At 58.0% G+C, this 20,630-nt stretch overlaps 2 protein-coding genes across 2 annotated transcripts; one reads left to right on the forward strand and one right to left on the reverse strand.

The window, feature by feature from the left end:
- The first annotated feature begins 1,237 nt into the window (after positions 1-1,237).
- On the forward strand, positions 1,238-17,645 carry NECAB3 (N-terminal EF-hand calcium binding protein 3). The gene is made up of 13 exons (XM_004370435.2): positions 1,238-1,366; positions 3,297-3,321; positions 5,309-5,417; positions 6,423-6,448; positions 6,666-6,763; positions 15,066-15,202; positions 15,488-15,603; positions 15,769-15,848; positions 15,946-15,999; positions 16,542-16,654; positions 16,814-16,891; positions 17,350-17,441; positions 17,537-17,645. The coding sequence occupies exons 1-13, from the start codon at positions 1,238-1,240 to the stop codon at positions 17,563-17,565; spliced, it is 1,086 nt and encodes a 361-aa protein (XP_004370492.1). The 3' UTR covers positions 17,566-17,645.
- Positions 7,735-9,182, reverse strand: ACTL10 (actin like 10). Its single transcript, XM_004370436.3, has one exon. It carries the CDS (start codon positions 8,996-8,998, stop codon positions 7,973-7,975), a length of 1,026 nt encoding a protein of 341 aa, XP_004370493.1. The 5' UTR covers positions 8,999-9,182; the 3' UTR covers positions 7,735-7,972.
- Positions 17,646-20,630: the final 2,985 nt, after the last annotated feature.

Genomic DNA, 20,630 nt, shown 5'->3' on the forward strand with positions numbered 1-20,630 from the left:
CCCTTATGGAGCTCTCGAGGTCTGATGGAGGAGAGTCATGAGAAAATCAGGGAGGGATCCCTGGAAGAGGTGTTGCTTAAGCCAAGAGCTGTAGGATAAGTTAGGAGTTAACTAGAAGAGGAAAGCAGGAAGAGCAGTACAAAGACCCTGGGGCAGCAGGGAGCAGGGCACTGAGGACCTGAGAGAAGCCTGTGTGGCTGGAGCCCCAGGTTTGGGGGCAGGATGAGGCTGGAGAGTGGAGAGAGATTTTGTCTTGGGCCTTATTCAGGGGTAAAGAGGCTGCTGTGTGGAGGATGGATTGAAGAGAGGCTAGAATGGCAGAGGGGAGGGGGGAAGGAGACCTGGGGGGGGAAGGGAGAGGAGGGTGACTGGGAGTCCTGTCCACATGTACCTGATTAACAAACTCTTAGGTGGGCTTTCTCATAGCTGGTTCCTGTTTCAAGTCCTTTACACTCAATGCAGAAGCCCCTGGGTGGCTCAAACGTTAAGCGCTCAACTAATAGTGGAAAGGTTGGCAATTCAAACCCATTGGAAGACAGCGCTGGTGATGTGCTTTCAAAAGGTCACAGCTTTGAAAACTTTACAGAGCAGTTCTGCTCTGCACACGTGGGGTCGCCATGAGTCTACTGAATGGCAACTAACAACAACAACAACGCACACTTGTGTCCCCGCAGCTATCCTATGAGGTGGCTGCTCTTACTCCATTTTGCAGATGAGGACACCGATCACTTGTGGGTTTTACCCAAAAGGTGTCACTTTGTATTGTGCTTGTTTACTCACTCTTTAATGGTCTGGGAAACTGTCCCTGGGTGGGAAGGCGCAGGCCCATTCTGCTCCTGGCTGTGGCCTACACCCAAGCTGACCCGCGGTTGGCTCCTAACTCCACGGTGGCCACCCCGCCTCGAGGCTCCAGTGGCGGAAGTGAGAGCATAACGGTTTCGGAGTTTTAAGTTGTGCAGCTCTTGCTCACACAAAGGCTGGACAAGGAAACGGAGGCCCGGAACACGGGATCTCAGAAAGCCTTGGTCTCGGGGCTGGAGACCCTGGCCCCCGGTGTCCCGCCCCGCGGGGAGGGACCCTCCTTGGCCAGTTCGGGCGGTGGGCGGAGTCGCGGGGGCGGGGCCCGCGGCATCCGCGCCGGCGCCAATGGGCGGGGCCCCAGCCCTCCGTCAGTCCGCGGGGCTGCGTCCAGAAGCTGGAGCCGCAGCCGAGCCGGAGCGGAGCAGGTGGCAGAGTCATGGCGTGCGCGGGGCTGCTCACTGTGTGCCTGCTCCGGCCGCCCGCGCCTGAACGCCCGCGGCACCCCACGGCCGCGCCCGCGCCCGCGCCCGACGCCGGGCCCGCCGGACACGCGCTGTTCCAGGACGTGAGTGGGGAGCGGGCGCGGGCTCTCTGGCCCAGGGTTCTCTCTCGCGCGCGGTGTCTCTCCAGGTCTCTGTGTCCCTGTGTCTCACTGAGGCTCTGTCTCTCACTGTCTTTCCCTGTCCCTGTCTACGCGTCTCTCTTTCTGTTACTGTTTTTCCTGTCTCTGTGACTATGTCAGTGTCTCTCCCTCCAGGTCTCTCTGGGTCTCTATCTCTCACTTTCTCTGTCTGACGCTGCTGCGCCTGTTTCCTTATGTCTGCAGTATCTCTGTCTCGCTTCCTTTGTGTCCCCTGTTCTCTGTCTGTCACCCTATCTCTCGTCTGTGGTCACTGCCCCTGCTGCCCGCCCCCCCACCTCATCTGTGTGTCCAGTGGAGGTGGGGACTATCAACACTTGGTCACAGGAGCTGTCCCAGGCCACTCTGTGGCAGCCCCATGCTGGGCTGTGCTGGGGCAGGGGAGCCTGGGAGCATAAGCAGCCTCCCCGCCTGGTACTGACCCCCGAATCCCTAAGGCCTGACCCAGGGGCTGTGGGTCCCACAGATGGTCAGGGCTGCCCACAGCCATCCTCTGTGGTCTGGGTATGGGGTGGTGGTGACCCTGCAACCCCCCTGGGCTGCGGCATGCAGCAGCGTGGCTGGGCCTCAATCAGTGCCCTGAGCACCTTCCTGCCCTTCAGCCTCACTCTCAACCCCGTCCTGGCTCCCTCACACCCCCAGTTTCAGAGGTTCCTGCCCCTTCCCACTGCCCCCAGTGACTCAGCACCTTGACCACAGACCTCGTGGCTGAAAGGGACCTGATCTTCCTGCTTCCCAGATGTGGAAACCAAGGCCCGAGGGGCTAGGGACATGTCTGAGGTCACACATGGAGGCAGGGGCACTCTAGGGTGTGACCTTAGGTACCCTCATTCCTAACTTTGCACTCTTCTCCCCAGTATCTCCATATACTCCAGCCAGGCCACACTGGGCTGCTGTGTGACCCTGAGCCAATGGCAGACCTCTGAGCCAGGCATTCGGCTAGGGATTAGATTCATCCCTGAATCTCACTGTCCCTGAGAAAGTACCTGAAGGAGAGTGGCATTCAGGACCGGAAGCCTGATGAGAGTTCTCTGTCCAGACTTCAGCCTACCCTCCTTGCTGTGGTCTGCTGGTCGCCCCTTTGCCAGGCTACTTTGGGAGTCTCTGGTCCCTGGGAGAGGCAGGGACTGTTTTGACGCTGCTCTTCAGTCTTTGTCTCTCTGCCTCTGTTGCCCTTCATCTCTGCTTCTCCATAAATACTGTACAATCTGTCCGCCCCTGCCTTTGCCGCCCTCACTCCTCCTCAAACATACATGCCTGCCCAAGGCCCTCCCACTGAGTTGGCCCAGCCCTGGAAGGGTTAACCCTTGGGAAAACTGAGGCAATAGCAAAGAAAGGACTAATCACTGCCCAGCAGGTCAGGGTCTTCAACAAGCATCCAGGGAAACAGCCCAGAGAGGGCAGGGTCTGGGGTATGCCAAGGCCACATAGCAGAGTTAGGGGTTCAGGTCTGGGATGGCTGCCTAGGATCGTTGGTCCGCATCTTGGCCCATCTCCCCAACCTTCCTCAGGCTGGGACTGTGCCAGGGGCTGATGCATCAGACTTCGGGCCGACTCTGGATGTGGGAGGCGGGGTGCAGGGAGCCAGCCTGGAGCACCCCCCATGAGGCCACACTCTGAAGGAGAAGTGAGCAAGCAGTGGGACCTGCTGTGTGCTCTTCCTGCGCCTCCTCTTGCTGGAAAAGCTCCTGCAGGGCCGAGCTGGGTGGGGGGTGGGGGGTGTCGGGACCAGGGTGGGCAGGAGGAAAGACAAGGCAGGGGGTAGGCAGGCCAGCTGTGGCCTGTTGGGTTCGGTTGGGCCTCTCACCTCCCAGGCCCCACTCACAGCCTCTACCCACACCTCTTTGTTCTCTAGGTTTTCCGAAGAGCAGACAAGAATGGTGAGTGTGGCTTCCTCTGGGTCCCCACAGTAGGGGGTAGAGTGGCGACATCAGGGAGGCCCAAAGGAAGGTTGGGGGATTAGTAGGCACTATCTAGAGTGGAGACAAATCTTGAGGAGGCCTGAATCAGGAGAATCACTCAAGGCATCCTTCCCAGAGGATGTGCTGTGTTGAGCCAAGTTTGGAGGATAGAGGGGGCAGGAAATGTGGTTTGTCCAGTACCGGGGTTGAGGGGAGGGAAGAGGGGGGCAGCTCTCGGAGTGTACTGGACAGCAGTAGGTACTTCCTGTTCATGAGCTCATGTTGTCACTACCACCAGCTAGGCCCAGAGAGGTGAAGCAGTTGCCGGAGGTCACACAGCCCTCAAACCCAAGTCTGTGTGACCCAGGCTCCCTGTGTGAGAGGCTTTGAGGGTTAGGGTAAAGAAGACGAGGCCCTGAGGCAGATTGTACTCTTAGATTTTTTTAGAGGGCTTGGTAACTTTCCTTATGAACTAACCATCTGGACCCATGGAGGGCTCGGATGATACAATTAAACCCAATCCTTGGGCAGGATAAAGCTGAATCCAGTGTCCAGGGAGTCAGCCCCACCTTCCCTAGGTCCTCGGCAACCTTACACCCTGGTCTGGAAAAGCCTTGGAAGCTAAAGCAGGAACCCTAAGGGAGCCCAGCAGGCAACAGGTTGCTGCCCACAGACGACTGGGAGCCACGCACTGTGCCCTGATTGGCCAGATGAGTCTGAGCTGAGACAGCCAGTCAGCCTTGAGCTCACTCACATCTGGGGTCTTCACACCCTTTTGTGCTTCAGCCTCCCTGAGACAGGATCATGTCCCCTACCCCTTGCCCTTTCTCCTCGAGTCTCTTCAAGTTGGTGGAGATTGTATCTGTTCCAACCCACGTGGTCTCACTGGAATCAGGACATTCTATCTCGTGAGGCTCAGACCCTCCACCAGCTCTTCCTCCCACCGTCTGCTTAGCAACCTTATATGTCATTCAGGCCAAATCCCCAATATCTTTGACCATCCCACTTGTCTCAGTTATCTAGGGCTGCTATAACAGAAATACCACAAGTGGATGGCTTTAACAAACAAAAATTTATTTTCTCACTGTTTAGGAGGCTAGAAGTCCAAATTCAGGGTGCCAGCTCTAGGGGAAGGCTTTCTGTCTCTGTCAGCTCTGGAGGACGGTCCTTGTCTCTTCAGCTTGTTTCCTGGTTCCTCAGAGATCTCCATGTGGCTTGGCATCTCTCTTAACCCATCTCTACTAGCTCCCTTGCTTATTTAATCTCTTTTATATCTCAAGAGAGATTGACTCAAGACACACCCTACACTAATGCTGCCTGATTAACGTAATGAAAAAAACCCATTCTCAATTGGAATTATAACCACAGGCATAGAGGTTAGGATTTACAACACATATTTCTGGGGAACATGATTCAATCCCCTCAATCCACTGAAGTGTGCTCAGCCTCTGCTTGCATGCCCCCTGTGATAGGGAGCCCATTCCCTCCTGAGCCAGTCTGCTGTCTCTTACAAAGCCTCCACTATTAGGAAGATTTCACCTTCACCCTGTGAAGGTCCTGGGTCCTCCCAGAGCACGGAGGTTCCTCCACCCTGGAGAGAGGCTGGCCAGCATGTGGGCTAGTGACTCGGCCCCAAGCCTTCCCAATGATGTCTAGGCCCTGTGTGCTTTGGCTGTGTCCCAGGCTGTTCATTCATTTCTTCATTTGGCAAATATTGAGTTCCTACTCAATGACAGGTCCATACTGCCCTGTCCCTTGGGTGAGCCCTGCTGCCTTCATTGGGTACCTCTGGGCCCTAGATTTTTTGTCCGCAATAGCCAGGTCCCCATGGAGGTCAGAATCCCATTCTACCTGGTTGAGTAGTTGTGAGATGCCACAAGGCCTTTGGGGGGCCTGGACCTGGTGGCAGGGGTGCAGCCAGGGACCAGGACTACTGACTGCGCTCCTTGTCTCCCTCCCACCCCAGATGACGGTAAGCTCTCATTTGAGGAATTCCAGAATTACTTTGCTGATGGTGTTCTCAGCCCAGGGGAGCTGCGGGAACTGTTCAGCGGCATTGACGGGCATCCCACTGAGTGAGTGTGAGAGGGGGGGACGGCTGAGCTGTGGATGGATGTGAGGCCAGGTTGTCCCAACCCCACTGTGTCCCCTGCTGCCTTGGTTCCTTGTCGAGGACAGGAGGGGACTGGTGGGGGCAAGGAAAGGGGTGCCAGGGCTCAGTGCCAGATTAACCCTCCTGCCCACCCCCTACCCATCTCCAGACTTGCCCACCACACTGCTTCCAGCTGGGACCCCAAAATAGCCATGCCTGAGTCACCACCCATGGCTCAGCCCCAGGCACCCCCCTTTCCCTCTTCCTGCGGGGACCAGAGGATGCCTGGGAACAGCTAGGGCTCCGCCTGCTTCCACCCATGGATGCAGGTGCGTGAACACGTGCACAGCTCCCCATGGTTGCTCCCACGTCTACGTACCTCGTCACGGGTGTGCATACCCTCCCATGCTTCCTCCCATGGGTGCACGGGCAGACAGCTGCCCTTCCCCACTACCTCCCTTCTCCACCTGCTCAGGGTAAATTCTAGGCTCTTTTGGTCAGCATTCAAGGCTCCTGTGCCCTTCCCTTTTCTGAAACTTGGGCCAGACCCTTTGTCTGCAGTGTTCTCCCAATCCTGACCAGAGACTCAAGTCAAATTCCTCATCCTTCAAGGCCTTGCTTAGGCAACTCGTCCTCTAGGAAGCCCTCCCTGACCTACCAAGTAACACCCCAGTAATGCTTCCCTGGACTTTCCCAGGCCTGGCATCTCCTTTGCAGCCCTGACCACTTCCTCTCTGGCCTTTGTCTACATCTGACCCCCCGCTGGCCTGGGGTTCCCTTGGGGGCCGGAAGTGAGTCTGAGTCTTTGCCCTCAGAGAATGTTTGATGGGGCCAGTAGTTCCCTCACTCCTCACTCCCACGGCCCAAGGCCCCCTGCCCATTGAGCAGCTTAACCTGAGTGGAGGCAAAAGTTGCCTCCTTGTTGGGGTGGCCAGCTCACTGGGCCCAAGCCTAAGTGTCTGAAGGGCACCTTCTCTTTTCCTTACAGCAACTTGGAAACAGAGAAACTGTGTGGTGAGTAGGTCCACAGGAGCTCTCATCTCCTGGGACCCCTGGGTGTGGGGGTGCTATGGCTGGTCTCCTAATGGGACAGGATGGGCTGGGCTCAGGATATGGGGCCTGCTTGGCTGCTGAGGCCAGGGATTCCAGGCAGCCAAAATTGGGGCAAGTTGGGTGGATGGGTGGGGTGGGGTGGGGTCCGGGAACCCTTGAGCACCCCCTCCGCCCACAGACTACTTCTCAGAACACCTGGGTGTCTACCGGCCTGTGCTGGCTGCGCTGGAGTCACTGAACCATGCAGTGCTCACTGCCATGGACACCACCAAACTGGTGAGTGGAGGGGTGGATGGTAGGAGACCCAAAGTGAGGGCAAGGGTGTCTGCCGTGCTGTGGGGGCCTCCACCATGGTGGCTCAGTGCTGTGGAGCTAGAGGCCTGAGTTCAAATCCTGATTCCCCTGGCTATGCAGCCTTACCTCTCTGGGCCTCAGTTTCCTCATCTGTAAACTGGGAATAATAATAGAATCTACTTCCATACATTTGTTGTGACAATTAAATGAGAATGAAGGCAGGGATTTTTGTCTGTTTTGTTCTCTGCTCTTTTCCCAGCACCCAGAACTGTGCCTGGCACGCAGTAGGCACTTAATACCTGGAGCTGCTGTTGCTATTTTTATTCTTGGCCAGATCTAACTGTTGCAGGCTGTTAGCCAAGCACCCAGCAGGGATGGGCTGAGGTGGAGGGCCCGTGCTCACACATGTCCATAGGTCCGTGCTGGTGCCTGGAGCCTAGTGGGAGGGGCCTGGCCTGAGGATATACATGAGTAGGCAGGCACATTGCATCTGCATGTTTGTGGACACACGTGGACAGGTGTGTGCACAAGGGCTCCAGGCCCCTGGGCTGTGACTTCAGAAAACCACATGCTGCCCCTCCCTTTGTGTGTTCCTTTTAAGAAATGTCTCCACCTCCCTTTGTCCCGTAGCTCTTATAAGGGGGTGTGAGGGAGCAATGGGCAGGACTGGGATTGTGCCTGACTCTACATTTTAGAGAGGGGGAAACTGAGGACCCCAGAGAGTCGACATCACCTGAGCGCACAGCTGGGGACAGGGCTGCCCCTTCTGGTTGCTTTCACAGGGGATGTAGTGGCTTTTCAAAGGGTCACCCCTTGGGGCTTCGCATGGGGTGGAAGTCCAAATGGTACATGAGGAGGGGATTGGCATGTTGCAGGGACTTCCATATCTGTGGCCGGGGCACAAGTAGGGGCATTGCCTTCCTTGTTGCCATGGAAACAGCCTTGGACTGGCATTCTCTAAACTGGCATTAGTTAGGATTCAAACTGCAGATCAAAGCTGAGGATCCCAGAGGCCCTGCATACCTCCCCCTGAACCAGAGAGGGGAGAGGGTGGCCCATCACCACACCATGACTGCCAGCTCCAAACTCTTCAGACTCTTTATTTATCTGGCACTGGATGCCTCTGACAGAGCTGCAGCTCTGCCTCAGCAGTGCCTTCTCGGGGCTCCACCCCATGCAGTGGAACATGACTCAGTTGAACACTTCGTGCACTAGCCTGGAGCCATACTCCTGGTACATGGTCCGGGTCATCCAGCGGCGCTGGAAGGAGCTCAGCGAGGCCACCATGGAACCACCTGTCCACACGGCTGTTCCGCGCCCAGGCATGGCCACCAGGCGCGGCCGAAGGGCCCCATAGCCGTGTCGCCGGCACTGGGCCTCCAGCTCCATGTCCAGGCGCTCAGTGAAGCCAGGGAAAAGTGTGGAGCCACCTGCCAGCACTACGGTGTCAGCCAGCCATTTCCGCAGTGTTGCAGGCATCTTCTGCAGTGCCCGGAAGGCGAGTGCAGGCAGTCCCGGCTTAGTCTGGCCTAGCAGACTCGGCTGGAAGATGGGCTCGGGGCAGCGGAAGCGCTCGCTGCTGAGGTGGATTGAACAGCCGTTGCCTATGAAGAAGCTGGCTGGCTGGTGGCGGGCAGGGTTACGGAGGTCACCCTCGAAGTCCAGCGACACATAGCAGTAGCGCTTCTTGAGCTGTGTGATGGCCTTGCGGGGTAGGGTCTGCAGTCGGAGGTCCGGACACGCTGCTACCAGCAGGTCCCGTAGGTAACGCGACAGCGTGGTGCCTGCCACTTCCAGTCGGAAGGTGGCCTCCTGCCATGAGTGGCCCGCATAGATGGGCGTGGCGTGGCACACGCCCGCACCGGCCTCCACCGCCAGTCCGCTGAGCGCGCCCGTGGAGCAGAGCGCCAACAATGCAGTGCTGGCCATGTGGCACGCGGGCACTGCCAAGGTCTCGAACAGCAACTCGGCCACCCTCTCGCGGCCCCCGGGAGGCGCCGACGGCGAGTCGCTCACCAGCACGGGCCACTGCTCTGGGCACACCCGCAGGCCACCCACCAGCAAACGCTCCCACAGCCCCTCCAGCGCCTCCCAGTCCACTACCACGCCGTGCTTGATGGGGTGCGCCCGCGCCACGCCGCCCGCCAGCTCGCAGCCCGGCGCGCCAGGTAGCACGGGCCGGTCCCAGCTAGGCACCAGGCTGGAGCTCTTCAGCATCACGCGCGGCTGGTGCTCCCCCGCGAAACCCGCCTTGGTGAAGCCCGAGCCCTGGTCCACCACCACTGCGATGCGGCCCAGCGGGGGCGGCCCGCGGACCCCGCGGCTCCCACCCACGGACGCCACCTTCGGGACCAACCCCGCCCCGCGGCGGAAGGTGCGGCTTCCCAGGGCCTCCGCCCGGCTCCGCCTTCTCTTCGGGCCGTTTGAGAGACTCGGCCCTTTAGGACCTATGCCCCGCCCCCTGGATTGAGGCTCCGCCCCTCCTGCCCCGTGTTTGCCTGAGACTCCGCCTCCGCTGGCTGAGATAAAGGTTCCACCTTTTAGCTCTTGGGTCTGCCCTCCGGGCCTAAATCCCGCCTTTTCTGGGCTGGATAAAGACCATCCCTTTCAGTCTAGACTCTGGCCTCCGATCCTGGGTTCCACCTCTTCCCACTTCTGGCCGGCCGTAGGATCTCCTTTTCAGCACTTGGCTCCGCCCCGAGGCCTGAGGCCCCGCCTCTGGTTGAAGTGTCAGTCGTCGCTTCTGGCCCTCTTTGCCCTTCTCTGGCTGAAGGCTCCTCTTGCTCTGCACCGTGCCACACTCTTTCAGGACTCGCCTCTGCTGTGCCGCTCTGCCCTCTCAGTCTCTGCTGGGGTGGATGATTAGAGGGACAGACAAAATCTTTTTAGATATTGGGAGGCTGCCAGGAGCAGCAGAGCTCTGGGAATGATGGGACTTTGTGGCAATGTCTTCTGCACATGCGTCACACCTTGGAGACCCAGGAGTCTAGCCCAGCCCTTGAGCTCCAGGTGTTCTCCTGGCACCTCTCACCTGGGCTTGGACGAAGTAGTTCTTGGTTGTGGAGGTGGGAGGCATGGCCAGAGAAGGAAGGAAAGAACTTGGATTGGACTCATTGTGACCTCAGGCCTCAGCACCAGCTGTGCTTCCATAGCCCCCTCCCCCATGAAAGCTCCCTGGACCCATCCTCTCTCCTGTCACAGGGCCAAAAGCAGTGATTGTGGCATCCAAGGGTCTGGCCTTAGCTGTCCAGCACACCCAATTCTATTCCTTCCCCAAACCACTTCATGTCATCTGATGTGGTCTGGCCAGATATGCGGCCATCCCCTCTCAATGCTGAAGAGAAACCTTTTGATTGAAGATCTGCAGCCACTCCAAGGAGCTCTGGGTGCTCAGCTCTGAGGGATCCAGGCAGCTCACATAAGGCCTTAACCTCATGGCTTCCATGTGTGGACTCACATGGGCCTGAGTTTGTGACTCATTCCTGAAGCTGACTCACTGTGCAACCCTGAGCAAGTCTTAAACTCTTTCTGAGCCTAGTTTCATCCTCCAACAGGTGGTAATAATCCTTATACACAGGAAAGAGGCCACTTCTTGTTATTCTCTTTAGAATAATTTCAGATGCAAGTAAAAGACCCACTAAGGTGAGCTTAAGCTAAAATAGGGATTTTATTTACAAGGATCTTATAGATACCAAGAGCAAAGGTGAAGTCAGACCTCAGGAACAGACTGGAACCAGGGCCTGACCACAGAGCTGTGGGGAACCCAGGATGTGCACTGTCTCTGCAATTTTTTTTTTTTTTTTTAATTCTTCTGAAGACTGGCTTGAGCCTGTGGATGTTCATATAGCAAACATGGCCTCTTACAACTTCTGAATTACAGTCCCAGAGAAGGAGCTGATTGGATCAGCTTGGGCCAACTATGTATAGCCAGGAGGCATGGCCACAGTGAGGAACATGGTTGCCCTGATTGTAACCATGTGGATGGTAGGGAAGAGTCCATTCTCCCAAAAAGTAGGGGAGATGCTATCCTGGTGCAGACAACCTCTAGCCTGGTGCAGACAATGTGGGGTGGGGGTGATATTGGGACATGTTGACTGTAATGGAAGGGTATTTTCAGCAGAAGCTGGGTCTGTGGCTGTAGTGAGCTGGGACTTTCACCCCTGCTTGTCTGTCCTGAAAGGTGGCTGACTGTCATCCTCAGGCTGGTCGCCAATGTATAATGGGAAAGAGGCTTCAGGTTTGGCAGGGCTAGGGCAGCACTAGGGTCTGGAGCCAGCTTTGGGACCCGGGAGAGTGAGGAGAAGCAGCTGGGTCCTGCCCACAGAAAGCAGGCCAGGCTTCTCGTGGATAATTTAGGAAGGTGAGCCTCGCACTGGAGATCACAACTGGCAATATGGGCAGAGCAGGGGTGAAGGCGGCAGGCAATGAGAAGCCCTAGAGGAGAAGACTGAGGCTGGGAACTGGGTCTCCACATTACAATAATAGGTTTGAGCTTTTTCCTGTGGGCTGTGGGGAGCCAGTGGGAGTTTATGAGCAAGGGAGTGACCTGTCCTGACCAGATAAGTGGTTTGGAAGTCGACTTCAGCTGCAACGTGGGGAAGAGGATAGGATGGGGTAGGTTGGGAGACTAGTGCTGAATTTGACTGAGGTGTTTTGGGGTACCAACAGAGTGGAGTAGGGGTGAGGGATGGGAGCCCAGGGACCCGGGCCTCTCCTCTCGGGTGCTGTCACAGGCAGAGCCTGAGTGTCAGGATCCACCTCAGCTGACGGTAGGACCTTTACAGTTCCTTCCCAGAATGGCGACTGTTTGCCTGGGACCACTCCCTCTGCCTAAAAGTAATTTTGGAATACTTGGAACTCCTGGAAATGGCCAGCCCTTTGCTGGGAGCAGCACCCCTACCAGCATGGCCAGGCCTGGGTGTGCCCAAGCCCACTTCCCCCGGGGCCTGCAAACCCGGAGGGATCTGACCAGGCTCTGGAGAGGGAGACCGGAAACAGCCTCCCTCCACTGTGGCATGAAGAGTTCTCTCCCCATCTCAGGGGAGGGGTTCTGACCCTTGAGTCACAAGGGAGGGAGGAGGTAAAGGCAGTTCTGGCTCCAAACTATGGCTGTTGCTTTGCCTTCAGAATGTCCAGTTCATCCCCGTCTCGCTCTGGGCCTTAGTCCCGCCCTCCGCCCGCCCCCTCCCGACTCGGCGCCCCGACGCCTCAGGCAGAGGTAGCAGGCGTCAGGGTTGCTAAGAGCTCTTTATTGGGCTGGTCGGGGCTGGTGGGCCGGCCGGGCGCTCAAGAACGCCGACGCGGGCAGCGGCGCCGCTTGCGCGGCTGCTCCTCGGCCGCGTCGGCCTCACAGTCAGCCTCGTTCTCCGCCAGCAAGCGCTCGTAGAGCCGCTGCCAATTCTGCACGGCCTTGGCCCCGCCCCCCGCTCCGGGCCCGCCCGCTGCGCGGCGCCCCTCCTCTTGCAGCCGGGCGTCCAGCAGCAGCAGCAAGACCAGGATCTTCTTCATCTCCCGGGCTCGCGCGCCGTCGCGCCGCTCAACGCTGTCGCCCGCTCCTCGCAGCATGGGCGGTGCCGCCGGGCAGCCCCCCGGAGGACCAGTCGCGTCCTCATCCAGCCGCCCGGCCCGGTCACTGGTACCCGCCGCCGCCTCGGCTAGCGGCTGCCGCTTATGCAGGGGTAAAAGCAGCACGATCTTGGTCTGGGGGCGGGGGATGAGGGCATGAGGGAAACGAGTGCCCCCGGGGCCGAGCCCACGACCTGGTACCCGCCCCGACCCCTCCCAGGGTCCATCACCCACCTGGCTTCTAGCTCCCAGGACCCTGGCCCTTCCAGGTGTCAGAGACTCATACCATCATCCTCCCATGTTCCCGGGACCCCACCACTCCAGGCCCTGGAGTAGCACAGCCTCCCCTGCTTGACGCGGGGAACCCGCACCCGTCTTGCCCAGTCGCCCACCCCCACAAACCCTCACCCCCTCCGGCTCTACCTCCTGAGACCCCTCTGTATCCACGTTTATGGGATCCCCGCCTACCTCCCAGCCTTGATGCCAGGGACCCTCACTCACCCTAGCCCAGTGTCAATGACCACTGCCCACTTGAAGAGGGGGAAAGTAGCATGTTTGGGGGCTGGGGGGCGGCTAAGGGAACTCCCCCACCCACAGCCCAAGTCGTACCAACCAGGGCTGGGAGACTCCTCCTCCTGCCCGCTCTTCTGGGCTCCCCAGTATTGTCCTCCTCCTGGTTTCTGGGATCCCTACCTTCCCTTCTGGGCTTCTAGGACCTCCATCCACACTCATATAGACTTCCGGGACCCTCACTCGGTAAGGATCCCCAACCGCTCCCATGGTGCCAGGATTTCTGCCCATAAGGCCTACATCCCCAGCATTCCCTCCTGCCCACCTGTCCAGGTTCCCCTGACTGCCTGCTGTCCACTTGGCACTTACACGAGGCTTCTTCCGCTTGAGGTGGCTGAAGAACTGCTGCTTCCGCCAGGCCTTTTCCATGTCAGGTGGCTTCTCCTTGTGGGCCTGCTTGGGCATTTTTGTCCTCTCGTGGGAACTATTGTTTCCCATGGCAGGGCCAGTCACTACTGAGGGCCACGTCCCATGCTACCTCTGCCCCACCCTCCGGCCAAGGCCCCTTGACTGTGCCCTGCCCTAGGGAGGCAACATTGTGACCTCATGGGCCGACGTCACAAGCACCAGGCTCCAAGCCCCGCCTCCTAGAACCCACAGGTGAATGTCGGCTCCTTTCGCTGTCTGTGACTTCTGGCCTAATGATCATAAATGGGGTGATGCTTGTAAGGTGCTTAGCAGTGAGTAGAGATTTGAGTCCTGGCTCTGCCACTTACTAACTGTATGACCTTGGCCAATGTAATCAACCTCTAGGCACCAATCTTCTCATCTGCAAAATGGGGTCAATTGTGATTGCAGTAAGTCGTTATGAAGAGTAAATGAGATTCTCCTTGGAACAGTGCCTGGCACAGAGTGGGTGCTTGTGTCAGCTAGGTTCTTTGCTTGCAAGCAACGGAAACTGATCAACCATCATAGGTGTCAAAAAAGGTAATTTATTGGAAGGATTTTGAGCTCAGAGCATGGCCAGAAAGTCTGGAGACCAGGCTTGGAGACAGGACAGAAATCACTGGCTTGTTTGGGAACAAGATGACCCAGTCGCCCCTCAGTCGCTGCTTCCCAGCTCACCAGCTTGGCCAAGCTGAAGCAGGTCACAGATAGGAGATGAAGCCACTTGTGGATGGTGCTTCTGGAATCCCCTTGTAGAGAGAGGGACCTAGACTAGGACTCCATCCCTGTGTGTGTGTGTGTGTGTGTGTGTGTGTGTGTGTGTGTGTGTTGGGGGGAGAGGGGAAGGTCATCTCAGGAAATCTGTGACTTTTGGAGGTACAAGTGAGTGGGTTCGTTACTATTATGTTTGACAATAAAAATAATAATGACGGTTCTCCTTGTATTGAGAACATATGTGCCAGGCACTGTATAGGGATTAACTCACTGGAGCCTCTCAACAGTTCATTGAGGTGAGTGTTACCATCACCATTTTATAGATGAGAAAACTGAGGCACAAGGAGGTGAAGGGAATTGGGGAGTTTCAGACTCCCAAGATGGGCAGTGCAGGGCCTGGCATATGGTGGGCTTCCCTGCCATCCTGCCCGCCTTGGGAGGGGCCAGGGGAGGCTAGCAGTGTAGGTTGGAGTGAGTTCTGGTGTTCTTGTGTTAAGAGGACAGTGACTCGGCTGTCTTGTATCCGTAGCTCCTAGTACAAGGTGCTCAGTAAATGTTTGTTGCATGCGTGAATGAAGGAACATACAGATGTCAGTTTGAGGTCAGCTGGTGAACATGGGGCCATATCACATTATCATTTGCTTCATATGTCAAAATTGGCCCTTGGATACTCTGTGACCCGCCCCCCCATGCTAAGCCTAGCTGTACCCTGGAACTCATGGGCTGTAGCAATGCTGAAAGTGGTAGTCCCGAGAAGAGAGGGACCTGAGGCCCTCAGAGAACCAGGCATCCCAGCTGGCAAATGCCTCCCTGTGAGCCGGCCCCACGTCTCCCAGGAGAGGGGCCAGGCTCAGACAAGGAGGGGTCCAGGCCCTCCTCACCCCCCACCCTGGGTCCCAGAGCCCTCCCGCTCGTGCCAGGTTCTCATCCCCTCTGCTCTTTATGTGGCTGCCGTTGCTCTCATGGGCAAGGGTCGGGGAGGGGGCAGCTCCTTCAGAAATGTATGCCCTGGGGTGGGGATGTGGACCATACCTCTTCCACCCTCCAGGAGTACGAGCGGGCCTCCAAGGTGGACCAGTTTGTGACGCGCTTCCTGCTGCGGGAGACGGTGAGCCAGCTGCAAGCTCTGCAGAGCTCACTGGAGGGGGCATCGGATACCCTGGAGGCCCAGGCCTGTGGCCCAAGGTATGTGAGGGGGTCCTGCCAACCTCAGGGTCCAGACGTGAATTCCCATTATCCCCACTTTCCAACTCCCTCAGCCTTCGTCACATTCCGTAGTTCCAGAGTCCTGGAGCCCACGTTCTTGGGCAGGGAGTCCCCAAGGGGGTGAGAGGAGGTGGCTGCCTTTGAGGTTGGGCCTTAGTGTCTTAAGAGGCCTGTTCTGCCCCACGCAGACCTGGTCCTGTCCTGGGGCCCCAGTCCTTGGCCCCATGGGTCTGGGGTAGTGTGCTGACCCCCGATTTCCCCTAGACCGAATGAAGAGAGTATGGAGGTGCAGAGCAGGCCACGTGGCAGCCGGCGGGCAGGGCGCGGGGCCATGAGGAGCATCAGCCGGTCACCCACCTGGTCCAGTTCCTATGACACAGGTGCAGCCTGTGCGGGGTGGGAGGCCTGTCTGCGGAGGGTCCAGGGTGGGCACTGCATCCCCCCACCCCTGGTGCCCTACCTCTTTTCCTCCCCCAATTCATCCCAAGAGGCCTCCCAGCCCGAGGGGTCCATGCCTAACTACCCTGATGGGCCCCACACACCAGGGCAGAGCTCAGAGGCCAAGATGCAGTGGCGGCTCCAGCTCAACCGTCTCCAGGAGCTCATTGATCAGCTCGAGTGCAAGGTGAGTGGCCGCATGGCCAGCACCCTGTGGGGAGGGCCTTCCTGGGGCCCAGGGGCCAGGGACCAGGGGCCCAGCCCACGTTCTGTGTACCCCCCAGACCCCCCGGCTGGAGCCCCTGCATGAAGAGGAGCTGGCCAAAGGGCCTGACTCGGTGAGTCCAGGAGGGGCAGTCTGGTAATGGTGTCTGGGCCCCAGGAGCTCATGACGGGAGGAGGTGCCCGGTGCCAGTGGGTTACCCTGCCCCTGCGCTGTGCCCGTGCCTGCCTCCCCCAGCTTGACCCCACTCTCATCCTCCAGGCTTGGCTCACTCGGGCCTCAGGGCTGGCAGGCGAGTGCCACATCCTGGCCCTTGCTCTGTGACCCTGCAGAAATCATTGCCCGTCTCTGGCATGTTTCCCCCGTCTGCATTTCTGAAAACTAGGTCTGGTGCACTGTGGATAGAAGAGTTGGAGGGGTCAGATGGAGGCGGTAGCATACTGCAGAGAGAGGGGACAGTGGCTGGACCATGGCAGTGACCTTGGAAATGGGGAAGGGAGGATTTTGGGGGCGGGGTAGGGGTCAGGAGGCCGACCCCGAGGAAGACAGGCTGGTGCAGGTTGAGGAAGGAAGGGTCCTCCTGGAGACCACGGCAGTTCCTTGCCCTGCGCCCTGCGCCCTGCGCCCTCCAGCAGCCTGTGCTGCCTCTCTTGCCAGCACATCCTCATGGCCCAGAGGCAGGTCCACGTGGCAGAGGAAGCCCTGCAGGACTTCCACCGGGCACTGTGTTGCTACGTGGACTTCACGGGGGCCCAGAGCCAGTGCCTACAGTGAGTCCCCGGGTGGCTGGTGGGGGTGGGGGTGAGCAGGGAAGGGGCTGGGGCTGTGCTTCCTGGGCCAGGGCTGCCGTTAGCCCCTCTTGGCCGAGTAGGCAGCTGTGGTGACAGCACTGGGCTGGGCCTGGCCTGCCCATCTCTTTGGCCTCACAGTGTGTCTGCTCAGAAGACGCTGGACAATGGCTCCTTCACTCTGTATGAGTTCTGGCGGGATGAGGCCTCCTGGAGAAGGTATGAGTGATGCTAAAACAGCATGGGTTCAAATCTTGCCTCTCCCTCTCACTGGCTGTGTGACCTGGGATGAGTTACCTAATCTCTCTGAGCCCCCGTGTCCTCCTTCCCAAAATGGGGATGATAACAGTTCCTCCTATGGGCTAAATGAGATGATGTTTAAAGAACTGACTGAACACAGTGCCAGGTACACAGCGGGCACCCACTGAATGTTCACTCTTCTCACTGTGTACTGTGTCCCACGCCAAGCCCCTGGAGTGTGTTATTTCATTGAATCCTCACACTTGTCCCCATTTCACAGAGGAGGAAACTGAGGCTCAGAGGCAGGCTGAGGAAGGACTGGGATGTGAAGGCAGACAGCGGGCCTGGGGTGGGAGCGGGAGCTCTTGACCACGTGGTCCTGATCTTGAGGGGCCTGGCTTTAGTCTCAGTCCCCACACCCTCGTGACCTTCCCCAGGCACCAGCAGTCAGCCTGCAGTAAGGCCTTCCAGCGCATCCTTATTGATCACCTGCAGGCTCCGGACACCCTCACCACTGTGTTCTTCCCAGGTGCACTGCCGCCCCCACGCCTCTCCACAGTCTTGGGACCACGGCTGGGGCAGTGGACCCTTGCTGAATTCTCACTCCCAACCTCTGACCCACAGCCTCCTGGTGGATTATGAATAATAACTGAGCCTGACTTGTTCAAACCAAGGACCCTGGGGCTCTGCCTGCCTCCTTCGAGAGCGTTCTGGACTGGCCAACTCAGCACCAAGGCCTGAGAGACAAGACCAAGGACCCTGCCTCCTCTTAGACCCGCTGGTGACCCCCCGTTGCTCAGCCCGGGGGTCAGGGACTGGGCCACTTGCTTTCTGTTTATGTATCAGTGTATTTTATCGTTTGTAGCTTTGGCCTCTGAGGCATTCTGGCCTCTGACTGGACCCAGGAGGCTTAGACACTGCCCTTGTCTTGTATGACCCAGGCAGGTCCCTTCTCTCTCTGGGTCTCAGTCCATCTGGCTGCCCAGTGGGCACCTTACTTTCTTCCTGATGTCTTGGGGCCAGGCTCCTGTTCCTCGCCAGCTAGTGGCAGAACCAGGGCTGATGCTCAGGCACCTCCCCACCCTGAACCCGATCCTTGAGGCAGGGCTGGACCAGGCTGCAGTGCAAGGTGTAAGGACCTTGGGGTTTCCATTACCTTCCCAGGCTGGCAGCTCCAGGGTCTTCCAGTATCATGGCTGAACTAGAGAAGTCTAGAGACTCCTGGGTTTATTTGCATGTCATTTGCATATAATTTGCATGCCCGCATCCCACCCACACTCAGGGCACTGTAGGAAGCCCCAGGGTGACCTTGCCAAGTAGCAATAATTTAGGCCCAGAGTTGCCTGCTGCCCGGAGACCTCTGAGCCCCAGCCTGGGACCCCAGCCCAGAGGCAATAAAGGCAGTGATCCCCTCTGGCGTCGCCTCCTCTCTCTCCTTCTGCAGGAGGGCAGGCTGTGGGGCCAGAATGCATCTCAGGCCAGAAACTCAGGGCAGGAAACCTTTCTTTACAGTTTCTGTAAATCAACCAGTTTCTCTCGAGCTTCCCTACTGGCAGAAAGTGGCAACTTAAGCCCAGCGAATCCCGTTTTCCCCACTTCAGGGTCCACCTCAGCCCCACAAACCCTGGCTCTGGTCTTGCCTGGGAAAGGGGAGCAGACATGGTCTCTCAACGCCACCCCCACAAATCTGCTGGGGGTTCTATTTTCACTGCCCCCAAACAGGGTGTGATATGGCGGGGCAGAGCCCTGAGCCTTTTCTCCGGGGGCCTGGCCTGGGAAGTTGGGCCTCCCACCCCGGATAGCACTGCCGGATTCCTGTGAGAAGACCTGTCCCCCACACAGAACCCCTCCTCCCACCTTGCCCCAAACACACACTGGCCCTTCTAGGCTGAGCTTGTCACTGCCACCTGACATTGAGTGCTTCCAGAATAATGGCCACGTGGTTTTGCCAGTCACTGTGGTGGGGAGAAGGAGCCCTAGTGGCTCAGTGATTAAGCCCTGGGCTGCTAACCGAAAAGGTCAGTAGTTCGAACCCACCAGCTGCTCCATGGGAGAAAGATGTGGCAGTTTGCTTCCATAAAGATTTATAGCCTTGGAAACCGTGTGGGGCAGTTCTACTCTGTCTTATAAGGTCGCCATGAGTTGGAAACAACTCCACGGCAATGGGTTTTATGGGTGGTGGGGAGGGTCCAGGGGACCAAGGAGAGGTGACCAACAGGGACGTGAGCCCTAAAGGGGGAGGCTCTGGGCCCCACAGAGCACAGGATGGCATTTGGCCTGGTATGGGGGTGGTGGGAGACAGTAGTATTTCAGGCAGAGCAGACAGTGTGCATGGGCTCTGAGGGTGGAGGAGAGCCTGGCTGGGTGAAGTAAAGGAAGCCCAGCGGGGGGCTGAGGCTGGGTTGAAGGAAGAGCAGGCTGAGATGAAGTTGGGGAGGTGGCTGTGCCTCAAAGGTGCTTCACCCTGAGGAAGCCATGGTAGGTTTTAAGCCAGGCCTGACTGGACAGCAGGCTAGGTGATATTTTACTCATGTTCCTGGATGCCCTGGTGATGTCAGGCCCTTCCTGGGCACTGGGGGCTTGGCCAGGAAGGCAGCTTAGACAGCAGCAGCTCAGGGTGGATGTCCTAGTGCCCTGCCCCCCCACCCTGCAGGCGGTAGACTGTCACACAGGGCTGCTGCCATCCCAGGTACGGGGACTCGCGGCAGTTCCTCGAAAGTGCTGCTGGCATCTCTAGCAGCTTAAAGCAATTTGTTCCCCCAGCTCCAGTTTCAGTGTCTCAGCTGATTTGGGATTAAACAATCCTTTCTGTCCTCTGTTCTAATTCCTTCTGTTGTCTTCCATGAAAACAATGGCAGCAGCAAACCCTGAAAACTAAGCTTCCGTGCCATCTTTGAGCAAAGGTGCTGAAATCCCCCAGCTGACGCCGCCGGAGTGAGGCCTCCATAAATTTTGCCCCCTAGGTGCCTCGCCTGCCTCAGCCTGTGATGGAGTTCTGAAAACACTTTAAAAAAATATAACAGGCTGGGTCCTCCTGCCCTTGCTGAATGCTTGGGGGTGCTGTAAGGGCACTGCGGTGGGGGGAGGAAGTGGTCGGTCCTGTGGGGCTGGGACAGGCCTCTTGGAGGAGGTAACATTTGGTTTGAGCTGGGGAAGATGAGTAGGGGTCTCCAGGCACATATGAGGGGCCAAGGGCAGGCAGAGTGCTGTGGACAGAGGGGACCACAGGTGGAACCATGGGGAGGGGGTAAGGGGCTGGAGGTGAGCTGGGAGGCCAGGCCAGCGAGAGTTTGAATTTTGTCTTGCAGGTAATGGGGAGTCAGGAGGGGGCCAGACTGGGGAGCCATGTGGGGGGTGTGGGGCTGGGGCTGTGAGGAGCCTTTACATTTTGTCTGCTTCCTCTTGCAAGCCCACCTTCATCTTTCTTTCTCCACTGTTCCCCACGGACCCCAGGTCAGGGCCACGGTCACCTCTGGGCCCGAAGACTGGCAGCTTCCTCATTGGGCTTCCCATCTCCACTCTGGTAGCCTCAACCATCCATTCCCCAGAGGGGCGTTCAAAACATTGCCATGGTGACTGCACCCCTCTGCCTAAGACCCTTCAATGGCACCCTCCTGCCTTCAGCAAATTTGATTTATTGACTTGACACTCAAGGTGCATAGCAGTCAGCCCTCATCCCCAATGCAGCAGCCTCCTCTCCCTGAAGCACACTCCAGCT

This window comes from Trichechus manatus, unplaced genomic scaffold (assembly GCF_000243295.1).
Source record: "Trichechus manatus latirostris isolate Lorelei unplaced genomic scaffold, TriManLat1.0 scaffold00008, whole genome shotgun sequence".
In the NCBI taxonomy this organism is placed as follows: domain Eukaryota; kingdom Metazoa; phylum Chordata; class Mammalia; order Sirenia; family Trichechidae; genus Trichechus; species Trichechus manatus.